The 19,258-nt window shown below is 45.3% G+C and overlaps 1 protein-coding gene and 1 long non-coding RNA gene across 2 annotated transcripts in view; one reads left to right on the top strand and one right to left on the bottom strand.

Moving 5' to 3' along the window:
* Window positions 1–8,004, top strand: part of chrd (chordin) — a 22,423-nt gene extending 14,419 nt beyond the window's left edge. The window contains exons 12-21 of the mRNA XM_079611132.1: window positions 1–42; window positions 280–521; window positions 647–760; window positions 954–1,151; window positions 3,328–3,421; window positions 4,169–4,225; window positions 4,330–4,433; window positions 4,864–5,121; window positions 7,032–7,125; window positions 7,793–8,004. The exon at window positions 1–42 is cut by the window's left edge and continues 256 nt beyond it. Coding sequence (XP_079467258.1) covers window positions 1–42; window positions 280–521; window positions 647–760; window positions 954–1,151; window positions 3,328–3,421; window positions 4,169–4,225; window positions 4,330–4,433; window positions 4,864–5,121; window positions 7,032–7,125; window positions 7,793–7,857 — 1,268 coding nt within the window. The 3' untranslated portion in view covers window positions 7,858–8,004. The remainder of the gene's footprint in view (window positions 43–279; window positions 522–646; window positions 761–953; window positions 1,152–3,327; window positions 3,422–4,168; window positions 4,226–4,329; window positions 4,434–4,863; window positions 5,122–7,031; window positions 7,126–7,792) is intronic.
* LOC306997741 lies at window positions 3,765–4,999 on the bottom strand. The gene is made up of 3 exons (XR_013797442.1): window positions 4,845–4,999; window positions 4,366–4,426; window positions 3,765–4,195 (listed from the first exon to the last, which is right to left on the bottom strand). It is a non-coding gene; the product is annotated as an uncharacterized lncRNA (long non-coding RNA).
* Window positions 8,005–19,258: the final 11,254 nt, after the last annotated feature.

Consider the following 19,258-nt stretch of genomic DNA (forward strand, 5'->3'; position numbering starts at 1 on the left):
TACGCATGCTGCCGTACAGCGGACTCGACGCGCGCCGCAACGGTGAGAAGAACCAGCATAAAGGCTTGATTAACCCAGCACACACACACCCCTATGATAAATAACTCAAGCCTTGGGTTGTTACGTCTGACCCAGGATCTGGGTAACACAAAAACTACCCAAACACTGAAAGAATAACACAAAAAATGATCCAAACTACTCAACCCAGGATTTGGGTAGAAAGAATAACCCAAGAGTGTATTCTGACATGATGATGATTGATGTGTTGTTGATCTGCAGAGCTGCCGGTTCCTCTGGCGGGTCAGTTCGTGTCTCCGCCGGTGCGCACGGGCGCCGCCGGTCACGCCTGGGTCTCGGTGGACCAACAGTGTCATCTACACTACGAGATCGTGGTCAACGGCCTCAGCAGGAGCGAAGACGCCTCCATCAACGCTCACCTGCACGGATTGGCTGAGATCGGCGAGATGGACGACTCCTCCACCAATCACAAGAGGCTTCTGACGGGCTTCTACGGCCAACAGGTAAACCAATCAACAGACACACTTCAGCGCGGTTATAATTAGGGTGTTAGGTATTGATTTCGATTTCAACGTAGAGATTGTCCGTCTCGTTTGCACGAAGCTTGAAGTGTCTCTGTGTGTTCTAGGCTCAGGGTGTGCTGAAGGACATCAGTGTCGAGTTATTGAGGCATTTGGACGAAGGCATGGCTTATATCCAGGTCAGCACCAAAATGAATCCAAGAGGAGAAATTCGAGGACGGGTGAGCACACACACACACACACACACACACACACACACACACGCACACACACACACACACATAAATACTTTTATACTGTTAAGTTTAGTTGTGTATCCTCCTTGATCAGTGCTGTATGGTGTTAGCTGTGGTACACGGCCCCGGCTGACTGTGCTCTGTGTGTGTGTGTGTGTGTGTGTGTGTGTGTGTCCAGATCCAGGTCCCCAACAGCTGTGAGTCGGGCTCTCGGGGGGAGGTGGTGGAGGAGGACGAGTTCCACGAGCTGGTGTTCGTGCGCGACCCGGCGGAGCTGAAGAAGGACCCGCACACATGCTTCTTCGAGGGGGAGCATCACGCACACGGCTCTCAGTGGACCCCGCAGTACAACACCTGCTTCACCTGCTCCTGCCAGGTACACACACACACACACACACACACACACACACCCGCAGTACAACACCTGCTTCACCTGCTCCTGCCAGGTACACACACACACACACACACACACACACACACACCCGCAGTACAACACCTGCTTCACCTGCTCCTGCCAGGTACACACACACACACACACACACACACACACACACACACCCGCAGTACAACACCTGCTTCACCTGCTCCTGCCAGGTACACACACACACACACACACATACACACACACACACACACACACACACACACACACCCGCAGTACAACACCTGCTTCACCTGCTCCTGCCAGGTACACACACACACACACACACACACACACACACACACCCCGCAGTACAACACCTGCTTCACCTGCTCCTGCCAGGTACACACACACACACACACACACACACACACACACCCCGCAGTACAACACCTGCTTCACCTGCTCCTGCCAGGTACACACACACACACACACACACACACACACACACACACACACACACACACCGCAGTACAACACCTGCTTCACCTGCTCCTGCCAGGTACACACACACACACACACACACACACACACACCCCGCAGTACAACACCTGCTTCACCTGCTCCTGCCAGGTACACACACACACACACACACACACACACACACACACACACACCCCGCAGTACAACACCTGCTTCACCTGCTCCTGCCAGGTACACACACACACACACACACACACACACCCCGCAGTACAACACCTGCTTCACCTGCTCCTGCCAGGTACACACACACACACACACACACACACACCCCGCAGTACAACACCTGCTTCACCTGCTCCTGCCAGGTACACACACACACACACACACACACACACACACACACACACACACCCCCCGCAGTACAACACCTGCTTCACCTGCTCCTGCCAGGTACACACACACACACACACACACACACCCCGCAGTACAACACCTGCTTCACCTGCTCCTGCCAGGTACACACACACACACACACACACACACACACACACACACCGCAGTACAACACCTGCTTCACCTGCTCCTGCCAGGTACACACACACACACACACACACACACAGCCTCAGCCGCAACACACACACACACACAGCCTCAGCCGCAACACACACACACACACAGCCTCAGCCGTAACACACACACACAGCCTCAGCCATAACACACACACACACAGCCTCAGCCGTAACACACACACAAAGCCTCAGCCATAACACACACACACACACACACAGCCTCAGCCGTAACACACACACACAGCCTCAGCCATAACACACACACACACAGCCTCAGCCGTAACACACACACAAAGCCTCAGCCATAACACACACACACACACACACACACACAGCCTCAGCCGTAACACACACACACAGCCTCAGCCATAACACACACACACACAGCCTCAGCCGTAACACACACACAAAGCCTCAGCCATAACACACACACACACACACACACACAGCCTCAGCCGTAACACACACACACAGCCTCAGCCATAACACACACACACACACACACACACAGCCTCAGCCGTAACACACACACACAGCCTCAGCCATAACACACACACACACACACAGCCTCAGCCATAACACACACACACACAGCCTCAGCCGTAACACACACACAAAGCCTCAGCCATAACACACACACACACACACACACACACACAGCCTCAGCCGTAACACACACACACAGCCTCAGCCATAACACACACACACACACACACACACAGCCTCAGCCGTAACACACACACAGCCTCAGCCATAACACACACACACACACACACACACAGCCTCAGCCGTAACACACACACACAGCCTCAGCCATAACACACACACACACAGCCTCAGCCGTAACACACACACACAGCCTCAGCCATAACACACACACACAAAGCCTCAGCCATAACACACACACACACACACAGCCTCAGCCGTCACACACACACACACCCCGCAGTACAACACCTGCTCCTGCCAGGTACACACACACACACACACACACACAGCCTCAGCCGTAACACACACACACACACACACACAGCCTCAGCCGTAACACACACACACAGCCTCAGCCGTAACACACACACACACGCAGCCTTAGCTCATGACCGTAGCTCATTGTGTGTGTTATGTGTTGATCTCTGCAGAAGAAGACGGTGATCTGTGATCCGGTGATCTGTCCTGCGCTCTCGTGTCCTCACACTCTCCAGCCGGAGGACCAGTGCTGTCCGGTGTGTGACGGTGAGTAACGGGACACGCTGGTAACACTCGCGCTCTGTAACACACCCTTCCCTCGCGGGTCAAAACTACCCCAGCCCTAATAATATACTTACTTTTATTTATTATGTCCAGAAAGCTTTTTTTATTTCATTTTTATACTATTCTTTCTATTTTGAATGCAATTTGTTTTGTTCTTTTTGTATTTTATTTATCTTTAAATAACTAGATTTGATCAATAAATAATAATTTAAGCACATTCCTCACATTCTTTCAACTTAAATCCAAAATAAATCACAATTTCAGGCATAATCCTTTTAATTCAGCTCTAGATATCTTACACTGGGAGTCTCTGCCGACCTCTTGTGGAATAATAATGATATAAGATGATATTTCATAACTCTAGATGGGCTTATATCTCTATATGGAGCAGATGAGCTGTTCCTCTGGGTCCTAAAGCCAGTTTCTCTCCAGTGTGAGTTCAGATACACATGTAGACATTAGAAAATAATTTTTTTGGTAAAGTTTTAGCATTTTTAGTCTGAATTTTGAGAATTTTTAAGTTTTTCTATGTGAACTGAAGCATTCCTCGCATCCATTCATTCCTGAGGGGGTAAACTGACCTAAACTCCTGGAATCCATTTTGTTTTGTGTATTCGTGGTTCGGGTGTGACAAAAGTCCTGCGGTCTTGGACCCTCTGATGAACACTACACTGTCAATGTATAATGTGTGCTATAAAGTTTTAACACTGTTTTGATTTCCGTCCACAGAAAAGAAGGAGACCAAAGAGACGACTGCTGTAGAAAAAATTGAGGAAGATCCAGAAGGTGAGTTTATATTAAATCAATACATAACACGTAATATTGCAGCTATTATGTTACATGCGCGGCTGGTTGGACGTGTGTAGTGAGATGTGTATTCCTCATTGCAGGCTGTTATTTCGAAGGCGATCAGAAGATGCACGCACCTGGGACTACATGGCATCCGTTCGTGCCCCCGTTCGGGTACATCAAGTGTGCCGTGTGCACCTGCAAGGTGAGTCAACAAGCCGTACACACAGAAGTCCTTCATGATGTCGTTATGAACAAAAACACCAAATGTGGACTCAGACATTCGTGTGTTTCAACTGCGCACTCACAAAATCCTCACCAAGGCCAATAAAAGGTTAAAGTATAGGTTTTTTAGACTGTGTAATATTGTATTTACAACCACAAATGCTTACAGTAAATAAATAATAGTTTGGTTTCAATCTTGTACAGAAATGAACGAGAAAAGAGATGTAGGTTTTGAATAACTGTGTGTATATATATCCAGAAATATAATATAATGGCAAAGGTGTTTGCAACGTAAGACAAATGTTTGCCTTTGAGATGTTGAATGCAGTGCTTCATTTAGCAAGAGATGTGAGGCATTTTGTGTGTAGAAAAACTGTATATTAAAGCGTACCGTGATTGGTCCGTCTCAGGGCTCCACAGGAGAAGTGCACTGCGAGAAGGTGACGTGCCCGCCCCTAACCTGCAGTCGACCAATCAGAGCCAACCCCTCAGACTGCTGCAAGGCGTGTCCTGCCGAAGACACGCCCCCTCTGGAGGACGACGAGATGATGCAGGCCGACGGAACGCGCCACTGCAAGTTCGGCAAGAACTACTACCAGAACAGCGAGCACTGGCACCCGAGCGTCCCGCTGGTGGGAGAGATGAAGTGCATCACCTGCTGGTGTGACGTGAGTCTCCTGCGCTGTACTCAACGCTGTAGTGCGGAAGCTTATTTCCACCATGGAAGATATACAAAAAAGAGATATAAGATATAGAAATTGCAAGATATAAACTCAGAACTGAGATACAAGCTTAGAATTCCAACAAAATAGTTGCAATTGGGAGATTTACACTCAGAATTCAGAGAAAAGAGTAGAAATTGCTAAATATAAACTCAGAATTGCGAGATGTAAACTCAGAATTTAGAAATAAACACAAACGCCTGCCTACGTCACACGGCACCACATCATCCAATAGGAAAGTTAAACTGCAGTACCACCTCTCAGCCTGAAGAGGGCAGCACTCAGACGCTTTTACACCGTATATTGTAGAATTAATTACTTTATACCCAAATGTCATCAAATTTACTTGAATCAATTGATGGTATTAATAAAGCCCCAGCCTTACAGATCATTAACTAAAAAAGGAGGTTTAGGGTTTAGTTACCCTTTAAAGTGGGTTTAGTTGCCCTTTAAAGTGGGTTTAGTTACCCTTTAAAGTGGGTTTAGTTACCCTTTAAAGTGGGTTTAGTTGCCCTTTAAAGTGGGTTTAGTTGCCCTTTAAAGTGGGTTTAGTTGCCCTTTAAAGTGGGTTTAGTTGCCCTTTAAAGTGGGTTTAGTTGCCCTTTAAAGTGGGTTTAGTTGCCCTTTAAAGTGGGTTTAGTTGCCCTTTAAAGTGGGTTTAGTTACCCTTTAAAGTGGGTTTAGTTACCCTTTAAAGTGGGTTTAGTTGCCCTTTAAAGTGGGTTTAGTTACCCTTTAAAGTGGGTTTAGTTACCCTTTAAAGTGGGTTTAGTTGCCCTTTAAAGTGGGTTTAGTTGCCCTTTAAAGTGGGTTTAGTTGCCCTTTAAAGTGGGTTTAGTTGCCCTTTAAAGTGGGTTTAGTTGCCCTTTAAAGTGGGTTTAGTTGCCCTTTAAAGTGGGTTTAGTTGCCCTTTAAAGTGGGTTTAGTTACCCTTTAAAGTGGGTTTAGTTGCCCTTTAAAGTGGGTTTAGTTGCCCTTTAAAGTGGGTTTAGTTGCCCTTTAAAGTGGGTTTAGTTGCCCTTTAAAGTGGGTTTAGTTGCCCTTTAAAGTGGGTTTAGTTACCCTTTAAAGTGGGTTTAGTTGCCCTTTAAAGTGGGTTTAGTTACCCTTTAAAGTGGGTTTAGTTACCCTTTAAAGTGCTTGAATTGGACGTTTTGAAATGTAAGTCCTGGAAAACCCTTGAAATCATCCATATTTATGAAGAGGTAATATAAAAAAGTGCTTGAATTATGGAAAGACAATACATGTAAAATTAATGTTTAATTTTATTGATAAAACAATATTTTCACACAAAATCAACGCTGCAGCCCGTCTGATATTGATATAGAGCCATTTTGGCAATAAGTGTGATATTACTCATATAAATATCCAAGTATATGATACATCTTTCATTCTTCAGCTCAATCATATTCATGTGGGAAAACCAGTTTGAATAAGAATAGTGATATTTTTGTCATAGTGTCCTTTCAGTGGTTAAAGTTTCCACAGTCCTTACATCTGCTGCACTCTATATGTATCATTATCTTTTATTAGTTTATCTTTTATTATCTATTGACCTTTTTTTTTTTGGTCAAGATATTGTTTGATAAGTGAGATCTCTGATTGGAATTCTTTGAAAACCAAAAAGTAGTGCTTGAAAAGTCCTTGAAAGTCCATTTTACAGTGTCTGTACAAACCCTGAAACTCAGAACTGAGAAATAAACTCAAGAATTGCGAGATATAAACGTAGAATTCCGAAAAGTCCAAATTGCAAGATGTAAACTCAACAATTGTAAGAAAAGTCAGAATCACTAGATAGAAAAGACGGTTCCGCTGTGTATGTCTGGTGTGAGCTAACGCTAGCGTCTCTGTTCCAGCACGGCGTGACGAAGTGCCAGCGGAAGCAGTGTCCGCTGTTGAGCTGCAGGAACCACATCCGCAGAGAGGGGGCGTGCTGTCCCGAATGCATAGGTACGCTACCATCATAACACTTCAACTGAGTCCTGAACACTTCAACCCTCTGGTGCTCTTCGTGGCGGTCAAAAATATCGGATTTTTTTTTTTCAATTAATGCATTTTTATTTAATATTTTGTATTTTTAGGGGATTTTATAGTACTAAATTATATTTACGCTGTATTTATAATCCATTTATTCACTTTTTGAGCATAGTCCTGAAAATTAAATGTCCAGTTTAAACTGTGGTAAATCTTGAGCGCTTTAGAGCGACAGACTGAAGTTTGATCTCTTCTCAGAGACGACACTCGGCAGATTATTGCAGAAGAGAAATAAAAAGAAATTTAAAAAGTTACAAAATGTTATTATCATCATAAACACTTCAACTGATTTCCTCATTTACAATGCGTCATTTCTGACCGCGAGGAGTGGGACTATTGTTTTCAGGAGCATTTAATCTGTTCAAATCATGTCCATGATTATTTATTGTGTTCACACAGCAAGTGCCAAAACCTTTACCAAGTTTCGCACCATTCCGATGAAGAATTTCTTATTTTTTTTCAAAAAAATCGTTTTTTTTTTTTTATTTACATTATTTCTGTCAAAAACCGAAGAGCACCAGAGGGTTTGACAAACTAAATCCTGACCAATTTACTCAGCAAACTTCCCCTCTTTGTTTTACAGAGGACTTTATGGATAAAGAAGAGATGGCAAAGATGGTGGAGAAAAAGAAAAGCTGGAGACACTGACATTTCCTCAGCGCTCACGTCCCCCTGTTCTGAGATCAGGCCGTCTCGAGCTCGCACGACGGCCGCACACACACACACCAGCGCACGCAGCGGAGGAAGAGGCCAGCACACACACACACACCAGCGCACGCAGCAGAGGAAGAGGCCAGCACACACACACACACCAGCGCACGCAGCAGAGGAAGAGGCCAGCACACACACACACACCAGCGCACGCAGCGGAGGAAGAGGCCAGCACACACACACACACCAGCGCAGGAAGAGGCCAGCACACACACACACACCAGCGCACGCAGCGGAGGAAGAGGCCAGCACACACACACACACACCAGCGCACGCAGCGGAGGAAGAGGCCAGCACACACACACACACCAGCGCACGCAGCGGAGGAAGAGGCCAGCACACACACACACACCAGCGCACGCAGCGGAGGAAGAGGCCAGCACACACACACACACCAGCGCACACAGCGGAGGAAGAGGCCAGCACACACACACACACCAGCGCACGCAGCGGAGGAAGAGGCCAACACACACACACACACCAGCGCACACAGCGGAGGAAGAGGCCAGCACACACACACACACCAGCGCACGCAGCGGAGGAAGAGGCCAACACACACACACACACCAGCGCACGCAGCGGAGGAAGAGGCCAGCACACACACACACCAGCGCACGCAGCGGAGGAAGAGGCCAGCACACACACACACACCAGCGCACGCAGCGGAGGAAGAGGCCAGCACACACACACACACCAGCGCACGCAGCGGAGGAAGAGGCCAGCACACACACACACACCAGCGCACGCAGCGGAGGAAGAGGCCAGCACACACACACACACACCAGCGCACGCAGCGGAGGAAGAGGCCAGCACACACACACCAGCGCACGCAGCGGAGGAAGAGGCCAGCACACACACACACACCAGCGCACGCAGCGGAGGAAGAGGCCAGCACACACACACACACCAGCGCACACAGCGGAGGAAGAGGCCAGCACACACACACACACCAGCGCACACAGCGGAGGAAGAGGCCAGCACACACACACACACCAGCGCACGCAGCGGAGGAAGAGGCCAGCACACACACACACACCAGCGCACGCAGCGGAGGAAGAGGCCAGCACACACACACACACCAGCGCACGCAGCGGAGGAAGAGGCCAGCACACACACACACACCAGCGCACGCAGCGGAGGAAGAGGCCAGCACACACACACCAGCGCACGCAGCGGAGGAAGAGGCCAGCACACACACACACACCAGCGCACGCAGCGGAGGAAGAGGCCAGCACACACACACACACCAGCGCACGCAGCGGAGGAAGAGGCCAGCACACACACACACACCAGCGCACGCAGCGGAGGAAGAGGCCAGCACACACACACACCGCATGTACGAGGGAAGGGTTCTGAAGATAACGTTATCAAGACAAACACAACAGAAGAGAGGAGAATGAGTCTCGGCTGCTGGAGTTTCCCATTGACTGATTTTCTCACGGGAAAGTTTGTAAGATTTCTAAGATTTAACACATCATCATCATCATCATCATCATCATCATCATCATCATACCTGTGCATGTGAGCACAATGTAAAAAAATACGCTTCTCAACACAATGCACATTGCACTCTTTCATAATGCACATGTGACTCGAATCCCAGCCAATCAGCAGGACTGTTGCAATGCATCTGATTGGAGGTTCGCCCTGTGGGATGGGGCTTGTCATGGGGGCGGGGCTTATACTGCTCATCAACATAAACCCCGCCCACTTCTGTTCTGCCGCACCTGATGTTGTAAGTCTGTTTGCTGGTATGTAATATTTTATGGCTATTTTCTTTCAGTATTTTGATGGGTATTATGAGTATTATTGCATTTTGTATTGCATATTTATTAATGATGAATAAACAATAAAGTTTAAAAATGTATGTTGTCAAAAGAAGCATGTCGTGGATTTCTCTCTCTGCACAAACACCTGATGGCGTTTAACCCGCCGGTGCCCTCCGTCAAACACGACCCAGTTTATATTTCAATGAAAGGAATGTACTATATTTTAGTTCAATAATGTTTTTTATTTAAAATAATCCACGGGGAAGTCCTCACTCGACTCCCGTCCTCCTCCTGTTCCCCAACTCTCCCCTCCGATTAATACGCCGTGTCTCCGAATGTTTCTCATCGGGGAACCGGATCGGTTTCTCAACCTCGTTCCAGTTGTCTGGCTTGATTTCTGTGTCTTCGGTGTCCAGTGGAGAAACCTCAAGGGAGCACGAAAGAAACGGACGCGTATTTTCCAGCAGGCTTGGATGAAGCCAGCTAATCACTTTATAGAGCACTTCTATTTTCCATTCGCTGTTCCCGTCTGTTGTTCATCTTCCCTTATATAACACTCAAGACACTTCTGGCAGATGCACAACAGGCCAACACACTTCTAAGCAGTGCTTCTGTACTTCACTTTCATCCATCCTGAATTATTTTCAAATCATATTTATTTATTTTATTTATTTCCCCCAAAAATACTTTTGAACGGCAGTGTTTAATGTTACAAAAGCTTCTATTTCAGATTAACACTGTTCTTTTGAACTTTATATTCATCAAAGAATCCTGAATATTACTGTTTTCAACACTGATAATAATCATAAATGTGTCTTGATCATCAGATCATCATATTATACTGATTTCTGAAGGATCATGTGACACTGAAGACTAATGATGCTGAAAATTCAGCTTTGATCACAGGAATAAATTACACTTTACTGTATATTCACATTATAACTGATGATTTACACTGGAATAATATTTAACAATATTTAAAAAAAAAATCTATTTTGAATCAAATAAATGCAGCCTTGGTGAGCAGAATAGACTTCTTTTAAAAGCATTAAAAGTCTTACCGATCAGGTATTATGTGTTATGTGTGATATTTGTTATTATATAGTTATAGAGCTGCACATTTCTTTGAGCTTCTGCTGTAAAACACTCTGGGAAACAGAGACTGGTTTAGATCAGAATGTTTGGGAAGCGGGTTTAGATCAGGAGTGTTTGGGAAGCGGGTTTAGATCAGGAGTGTTTGGGAAGCGGGTTTAGATCAGAGTGTTTGGGAAGCGGGTTTAGATCAGGAGTGTTTGGGAAGCGGGTTTAGATCAGGAGTGTTTGGGAAGAGGGTTTAGATCAGGAGTGTTTTGGAAGCGGGATTAGATCAGGAGTGTTTGGGAAGCGGGTTTAGATCAGGAGTGATTGGGAAGCGGGTTTAGATCAGGAGTGTTTGGGAAGCGGGTTTAGATCAGGAGTGTTTGGGAAGCGGGTTTAGATCAGAATGTTTGGGAAGCGGGTTTAGATCAGGAGTGTTTGGGAAGCGGGTTTAGATCAGGAGTGTTTGGGAAGCGGGTTTAGATCAGAGTGTTTGGGAAGCGGGTTTAGATCAGGAGTGTTTGGGAAGCGGATTTAGATCAGAGTGTTTGGGAATCGGGTTTAGATCAGAGTGTTTGGGAAGCGGGTTTAGATCAGGAGTGTTTGGGAAGCGGGTTTAGATCAGGAGTGTTTGGGAAGCGGGTTTAGATCAGGAGTGTTTGGGAAGCGGGTTTAGATCAGGAGTGTTTGGGAAGCGGGTTTAGATCAGGAGTGTTTGGGAAGCGGGTTTAGATCAGGAGTGTTTGGGAAGCGGGTTTAGATCAGGAGTGTTTGGGAAGCGGGTTTAGATCAGGAGTGTATGGGAAGCGGGTTTGGGAAGCGGGTTTAGATCAGGAGTGTTTGGGAAGAGGGTTTAGATCAGGAGTGTTTGGGAAGCGGGTTTAGATCAGGAGTGTTTGGAAAGCGGGTTTAGATCAGGAGTGTTTGGGATAGCGGGTTTAGATCAGGAGTGTTTGGAAAGCGGGTTTAGATCAGGAGTGTTTGGGAAGCGGGTTTAGATCAGAGTTTTTGGGAAACGGGTTTAGATCAGGAGTGTTTGGGAAGCGGGTTTAGATCAGGAGTGTTTGGGAAGCGGGTTTAGATCTGGAGTGTTTGGGAAGCGGGTTTAGATCAGGAGTGTTTGGGAAGCGGGTTTAGATCAGGAGTGTTTGGGAAGCGGGTTTAGATCAGGAGTGTTTGGGAAGCGGGTTTAGATCAGGAGTGATCAGAGTGTTTGGGAAGTGGGTTTAGATCAGAGTGTTTGGAAAGTGGGTTTAGATCAGGAGTGTTTGGGAAGCGCGTTTAGATCAGGAGTGTTTGGGAACCGGGTTTAGATCAGGAGTGATCAGAGTGTTTGGGAAGTGGGTTTAGATCAGAGTGTTTGGGAAGTGGGTTTAGATCAGGAGTGTTTGGGAAGCGGGTTTAGATCAGGAGTGTTTGGGAAGGGGGTTTAGATCAGGAGTGTTTGGGAAGCGGGTTTAGATCAGGAGTGTTTGGGAAGGGGGTTTAGATCAGGAGTGTTTGGGAAGCGGGTTTAGATCAGGAGTGTTTGGGAAGGGGGTTTAGATCAGGAGTGTTTTGGAAGCGGGATTAGATCAGGAGTGTTTGGGAAGCGGGTTTAGATCAGGAGTGATTGGGAAGCGGGTTTAGATCAGGAGTGTTTGGGAAGCGGGTTTAGATCAGGAGTGTTTGGGAAGCGGGTTTAGATCAGGAGTGTTTGGGAAGCGGGTTTAGATCAGAGTGTTTGGGAAGCGGGTTTAGATCAGGAGTGTTTGGGAAGCGGGTTTAGATCAGGAGTGTTTGGGAAGCGGGTTTAGATCAGGAGTGTTTGGGAAGCGGGTTTAGATCAGGAGTGTTTGGGAAGCGGGTTTAGATCAGGAGTGTTTGGGAAGCGGGTTTAGATCAGGAGTGATTGGGAAGCGGGTTTAGATCAGGAGTGTGTGGGAAGCGGGTTTAGATCAGAGTGTTTGGGAAGCGGGTTTAGATCAGGAGTGTTTGGGAAGCGGGTTTAGATCAGGAGTGTTTGGGAAGCGGGTTTAGATCAGGAGTGTTTGGGAAGCGGGTTTAGATCAGGAGTGTTTGGGAAGCGGGTTTAGATCAGGAGTGTTTGGGAAGCGGGTTTAGATCAGGAGTGTTTGGGAAGCGGGTTTAGATCAGGAGTGTTTGGGAAGCGGGTTTAGATCAGGAGTGTTTGGGAAGCAGGTTTAGATCAGAGTGTTTGGGAAGCGGGTTTAGATCAGGAGTGTTTGGGAAGCGGGTTTAGATCAGAGTGTTTGGGAAGCGGGTTTAGATCAGGAGTGTTTGGGAAGCGGATTTAGATCAGAGTGTTTGGGAAGCGGGTTTAGATCAGGAGTGTTTGGGAAGCGGGTTTAGATCAGAGTGTTTGGGAAGCGGGTTTAGATCAGGAGTGTTTGGGAAGCGGATTTAGATCAGAGTGTTTGGGAATCGGGTTTAGATCAGAGTGTTTGGGAAGCGGGTTTAGATCAGGAGTGTTTGGGAAGCGGGTTTAGATCAGAGTGTTTGGGAAGCGGGTTTAGATCAGGAGTGTTTGGGAAGCGGGTTTAGATCAGGAGTGTTTGGGAAGCGGGTTTAGATCAGGAGTGTTTGGGAAGCGGGTTTAGATCAGGAGTGTTTGGGAAGCGGGTTTAGATCAGGAGTGTTTGGGAAGCGGGTTTAGATCAGGAGTGTATGGGAAGCGGGTTTAGATCAGGAGTGTTTGGGAAGCGGGTTTAGATCAGGAGTGTTTGGGAAGAGGGTTTAGATCAGGAGTGTTTGGGAAGCGGGTTTAGATCAGGAGTGTTTGGGAAGCGGGTTTAGATCAGGAGTGTTTGGGATAGCGGGTTTAGATCAGGAGTGTTTGGAAAGCGGGTTTAGATCAGGAGTGTTTGGGAAGCGGGTTTAGATCAGGAGTGTTTGGGAAGCGGGTTTAGATCAGGAGTGTTTGGGAAGCGGGTTTAGATCTGGAGTGTTTGGGAAGCGGGTTTAGATCAGGAGTGTTTGGGAAGCGGGTTTAGATCAGGAGTGTTTGGGAAGCGGGTTTAGATCAGGAGTGTTTGCACTGCAAAAAATACTTTCTTAGTTAGTATTTTTGTTTTGTTTCCAGTCCAAATATCTAAAAATTCTTAAACCAAGAAGCGTTTACTAGAGAAGTAAAATGACATAAGAAATTCTATTTTGTTTTAAGATAAAAAGAAAGTAATTTAAGTAATTTTTGCTTAAAACGAGCAAAATTATCTGCCAATGGGGTAAGCAAAAAATTCTTGGTTTCCATTCGAATTAAGATTTTTTTTCTTGTTTTCCATTCGAATTAAGATTTTTTTGCTTACCCCATTGGCAGATAATTTTGCTTGTTTTAAGCAAAAATTACTTAAATTACTTTCTTTTTATCTTAAAACAAAATAGAATTGCTTATGTCATTTTACTTCTCTAGTAAATGCTTCTTGAATTAATAATTTTTAGATATTTGGACTGGAAACAAAACAAAAATACTAAGTAAGAAAAGCATTTTTTGCAGTGTGGGAAGCGGGTTTAGATCAGGAGTGATCAGAGTGTTTGGGAAGTGGGTTTAGATCAGAGTGTTTGGAAAGTGGGTTTAGATCAGGAGTGTTTGGGAAGCGCGTTTAGATCAGGAGTGTTTGGGAACCGGGTTTAGATCAGGAGTGATCAGAGTGTTTGGGAAGTGGGTTTAGATCAGAGTGTTTGGGAAGTGGGTTTAGATCAGGAGTGTTTGGGAAGCGGGTTTAGATCAGGAGTGTTTGGGAAGGGGGTTTAGATCAGGAGTGTTTGGGAAGCGGGTTTAGATCAGGAGTGTTTGGGAAGGGGGTTTAGATCAGGAGTGTTTGGGAAGCGGGTTTAGATCAGGAGTGTTTGGGAAGGGGGTTTAGATCAGGAGTGTTTTGGAAGCGGGATTAGATCAGGAGTGTTTGGGAAGCGGGTTTAGATCAGGAGTGATTGGGAAGCGGGTTTAGATCAGGAGTGTTTGGGAAGCGGGTTTAGATCAGGAGTGTTTGGGAAGCGGGTTTAGATCAGGAGTGTTTGGGAAGCGGGTTTAGATCAGAGTGTTTGGGAAGCGGGTTTAGATCAGGAGTGTTTGGGAAGCGGGTTTAGATCAGGAGTGTTTGGGAAGCGGGTTTAGATCAGGAGTGTTTGGGAAGCGGGTTTAGATCAGGAGTGTTTGGGAAGCGGGTTTAGATCAGGAGTGTTTGGGAAGCGGGTTTAGATCAGGAGTGTTTGGGAAGCGGGTTTAGATCAGGAGTGATTGGGAAGCGGGTTTAGATCAGGAGTGTGTGGGAAGCGGGTTTAGATCAGAGTGTTTGGGAAGCGGGTTTAGATCAGGAGTGTTTGGGAAGCGGGTTTAGATCAGGAGTGTTTGGGAAGCGGGTTTAGATCAGGAGTGTTTGGGAAGCGGGTTTAGATCAGGAGTGTTTGGGAAGCGGGTTTAGATCAGGAGTGTTTGGGAAGCGGGTTTAGATCAGGAGTGTTTGGGAAGCGGGTTTAGATCAGGAGTGTTTGGGAAGCGGGTTTAGATCAGGAGTGTTTGGGAAGCAGGTTTAGATCAGAGTGTTTGGGAAGCGGGTTTAGATCAGGAGTGTTTGGGAAGCGGGTTTAGATCAGAGTGTTTGGGAAGCGGGTTTAGATCAGGAGTGTTTGGGAAGCGGATTTAGATCAGAGTGTTTGGGAAGCGGGTTTAGATCAGGAGTGTTTGGGAAGCGGGTTTAGATCAGAGTGTTTGGGAAGCGGGTTTAGATCAGGAGTGTTTGGGAAGCGGATTTAGATCAGAGTGTTTGGGAATCGGGTTTAGATCAGAGTGTTTGGGAAGCGGGTTTAGATCAGGAGTGTTTGGGAAGCGGGTTTAGATCAGAGTGTTTGGGAAGCGGGTTTAGATCAGGAGTGTTTGGGAAGCGGGTTTAGATCAGGAGTGTTTGGGAAGCGGGTTTAGATCAGGAGTGTTTGGGAAGCGGGTTTAGATCAGGAGTGTTTGGGAAGCGGGTTTAGATCAGGAGTGTTTGGGAAGCGGGTTTAGATCAGGAGTGTATGGGAAGCGGGTTTAGATCAGGAGTGTTTGGGAAGCGGGTTTAGATCAGGAGTGTTTGGGAAGAGGGTTTAGATCAGGAGTGTTTGGGAAGCGGGTTTAGATCAGGAGTGTTTGGGAAGCGGGTTTAGATCAGGAGTGTTTGGGATAGCGGGTTTAGATCAGGAGTGTTTGGAAAGCGGGTTTAGATCAGGAGTGTTTGGGAAGCGGGTTTAGATCAGGAGTGTTTGGGAAGCGGGTTTAGATCAGGAGTGTTTGGGAAGCGGGTTTAGATCTGGAGTGTTTGGGAAGCGGGTTTAGATCAGGAGTGTTTGGGAAGCGGGTTTAGATCAGGAGTGTTTGGGAAGCGGGTTTAGATCAGGAGTGTTTGCACTGCAAAAAATACTTTCTTAGTTAGTATTTTTGTTTTGTTTCCAGTCCAAATATCTAAAAATTCTTAAACCAAGAAGCGTTTACTAGAGAAGTAAAATGACATAAGAAATTCTATTTTGTTTTAAGATAAAAAGAAAGTAATTTAAGTAATTTTTGCTTAAAACGAGCAAAATTATCTGCCAATGGGGTAAGCAAAAAATTCTTGGTTTCCATTCGAATTAAGATTTTTTTTCTTGTTTTCCATTCGAATTAAGATTTTTTTGCTTACCCCATTGGCAGATAATTTTGCTTGTTTTAAGCAAAAATTACTTAAATTACTTTCTTTTTATCTTAAAACAAAATAGAATTTCTTATGTCATTTTACTTCTCTAGTAAATGCTTCTTGAATTAATAATTTTTAGATATTTGGACTGGAAACAAAACAAAAATACTAAGTAAGAAAAGCATTTTTTGCAGTGTGGGAAGCGGGTTTAGATCAGGAGTGATCAGAGTGTTTGGGAAGTGGGTTTAGATCAGAGTGTTTGGAAAGTGGGTTTAGATCAGGAGTGTTTGGGAAGCGCGTTTAGATCAGGAGTGTTTGGGAACCGGGTTTAGATCAGGAGTGATCAGAGTGTTTGGGAAGTGGGTTTAGATCAGAGTGTTTGGGAAGTGGGTTTAGATCAGGAGTGTTTGGGAAGCGGGTTTAGATCAGGAGTGTTTGGGAAGGGGGTTTAGATCAGGAGTGTTTGGGAAGCGGGTTTAGATCAGGAGTGTTTGGGAAGGGGGTTTAGATCAGGAGTGTTTGGGAAGCGGGTTTAGATCAGGAGTGTTTGGGAAGGGGGTTTAGATCAGGAGTGTTTTGGAAGCGGGATTAGATCAGGAGTGTTTGGGAAGCGGGTTTAGATCAGGAGTGATTGGGAAGCGGGTTTAGATCAGGAGTGTTTGGGAAGCGGGTTTAGATCAGGAGTGTTTGGGAAGCGGGTTTAGATCAGGAGTGTTTGGGAAGCGGGTTTAGATCAGAGTGTTTGGGAAGCGGGTTTAGATCAGGAGTGTTTGGGAAGCGGGTTTAGATCAGGAGTGTTTGGGAAGCGGGTTTAGATCAGGAGTGTTTGGGAAGCGGGTTTAGATCAGGAGTGTTTGGGAAGCGGGTTTAGATCAGGAGTGTTTGGGAAGCGGGTTTAGATCAGGAGTGATTGGGAAGCGGGTTTAGATCAGGAGTGTGTGGGAAGCGGGTTTAGATCAGAGTGTTTGGGAAGCGGGTTTAGATCAGGAGTGTTTGGGAAGCGGGTTTAGATCAGGAGTGTTTGGGAAGCGGGTTTAGATCAGGAGTGTGTGGGAAGCGGGTTTAGATCAGGAGTGTGTGGGAAGCACCCTCTTGTGTTCACACCAATAACTGCAGTACATCCAAACTCTGGTCTTGAAATCAGATGCTCAAACATTTCTGGATGTGTACAGTATAAATATACACCTTTATTGTATATTAAATAGATAAAATAATAATAATAATAATGTCTCTCCAAATGCTTCACATACTTTAACCCTCTATGGTATGCATTATGTTATAATATTTCTTCAAATAAGTGTTTACAAGAAATAGCTTTAATCATAAAAATCAAAAAGTACTTATGGTCAAAAAGATGTTTTTTCTAAAAAATTATGATTTTCTTTTCTATTTAATTGCACATTTCTTTTAGACATTGATAGTGTATGCACTTGTAACTGCGGCACAAGTAATAGAGCAATTTCTGGAGCACCTCAACAGGTCATGTGACTTAAAAACAGCACATCATTGGCTACCTCAAGGCCAGCCCTTTTAATTCCCATAGTGCAATATACTGTATTATTTTCTGAATAAGAAGGCAATGGTTGACAGAGGTTAGAGTTGAGGTTCGTTACTAACACACGTTTGGGTGGCTCGAAACAGTCCTGGCCAAACCACTGATCCTTTATCAATCGTTTGTTCTTAACCAAGACTTTTGAACATTATTTGGTAACAATCCTGTTCATCTCAATGTCAATTGCCCCACTTAAAAAAAAAAAAAGCATACGCCTGGTTATTTCTTTCCTGTTCTGGTGAGTTAGCATCAGGAAAACAGCTGATGTGTGTGTGTGTGTTTTCATAATAACAACATGAGCTGAATTAATAACAGTGACAATGCAGCATTCTTCCAAGATCACTGTAGAAGAAACTCGGAAATGTTTCTGTTTTTACAAAAATACCCCACAAGCCATTCTTTGAAATAATAAAATCAATAAATAAGCCACCTTTGTATAATCACTATGACTCATAACTAACTCATACTTGTACTTCACACTGATGATTCAAGAAATCACAGATAATGGCGTCTAGTTTCCCGCTGGGGTTTGCAAGCTGATGAAAACCCAATAATTAATTGTGATGCTGGACCACAAAACCAGTCACATGGGTCATTTTTATGAAATAGAGATGTATACATCATCTGAAAGCTGAATAAATAATCTCTCCATTGATGTGTGGTGTGTTAGGATAGGACAATATTTGGTCGAGACACAACTATTGAAAATCTGGAATCTGAGGAGCAAAAAAATGTAAACATTGAGAAAATCTCCTTTAAAGTTGTGCATTTATGTTCACGATTGTGCTGCATTCACTCACAAAAATACATGTTTTATATATTTACGGCAGGACATTTACTAAATATCTTCATGGAACATGATCTTAATATCCTCATGATTTTTGGCATAAAAGAAAAATGTATAATTGTGACCCATACAGTGTATAGTTGGCTATTGCCACAGATATACCCGTGCGGCTCCAGACTGGGTTTGTGCTCCACGGTCACATATTGGTCAATCTTTCCAGTAAGCTAGATTGGTTTTGCTGAGGAACTGGAGCTTCACTCCCACAGACTGTTGACCATCCAAACAACTTCCACCTTCAGCTGGAAATCAGTATATAAATAAAGTTGTGTTGGTGTCGCGTGTCCATAAACAGTGATTTGTTAGGAGTCTCTGGACGGGCGATAGCAGTGTTTCCTCCAGTGTTTACACACTCATTCTCAGGAACTCTTTGTGCTTTAACTATTTCATTCTGGGTGGATTTATATTCATGGAAAAGTACAGGTTGAAAATGAGAGTATGAAAAATTATA

The sequence above is a fragment of the Phoxinus phoxinus genome (assembly GCF_949152265.1).
Source record: "Phoxinus phoxinus genome assembly, chromosome: 4".
NCBI lineage: Eukaryota > Metazoa > Chordata > Actinopteri > Cypriniformes > Leuciscidae > Phoxinus > Phoxinus phoxinus.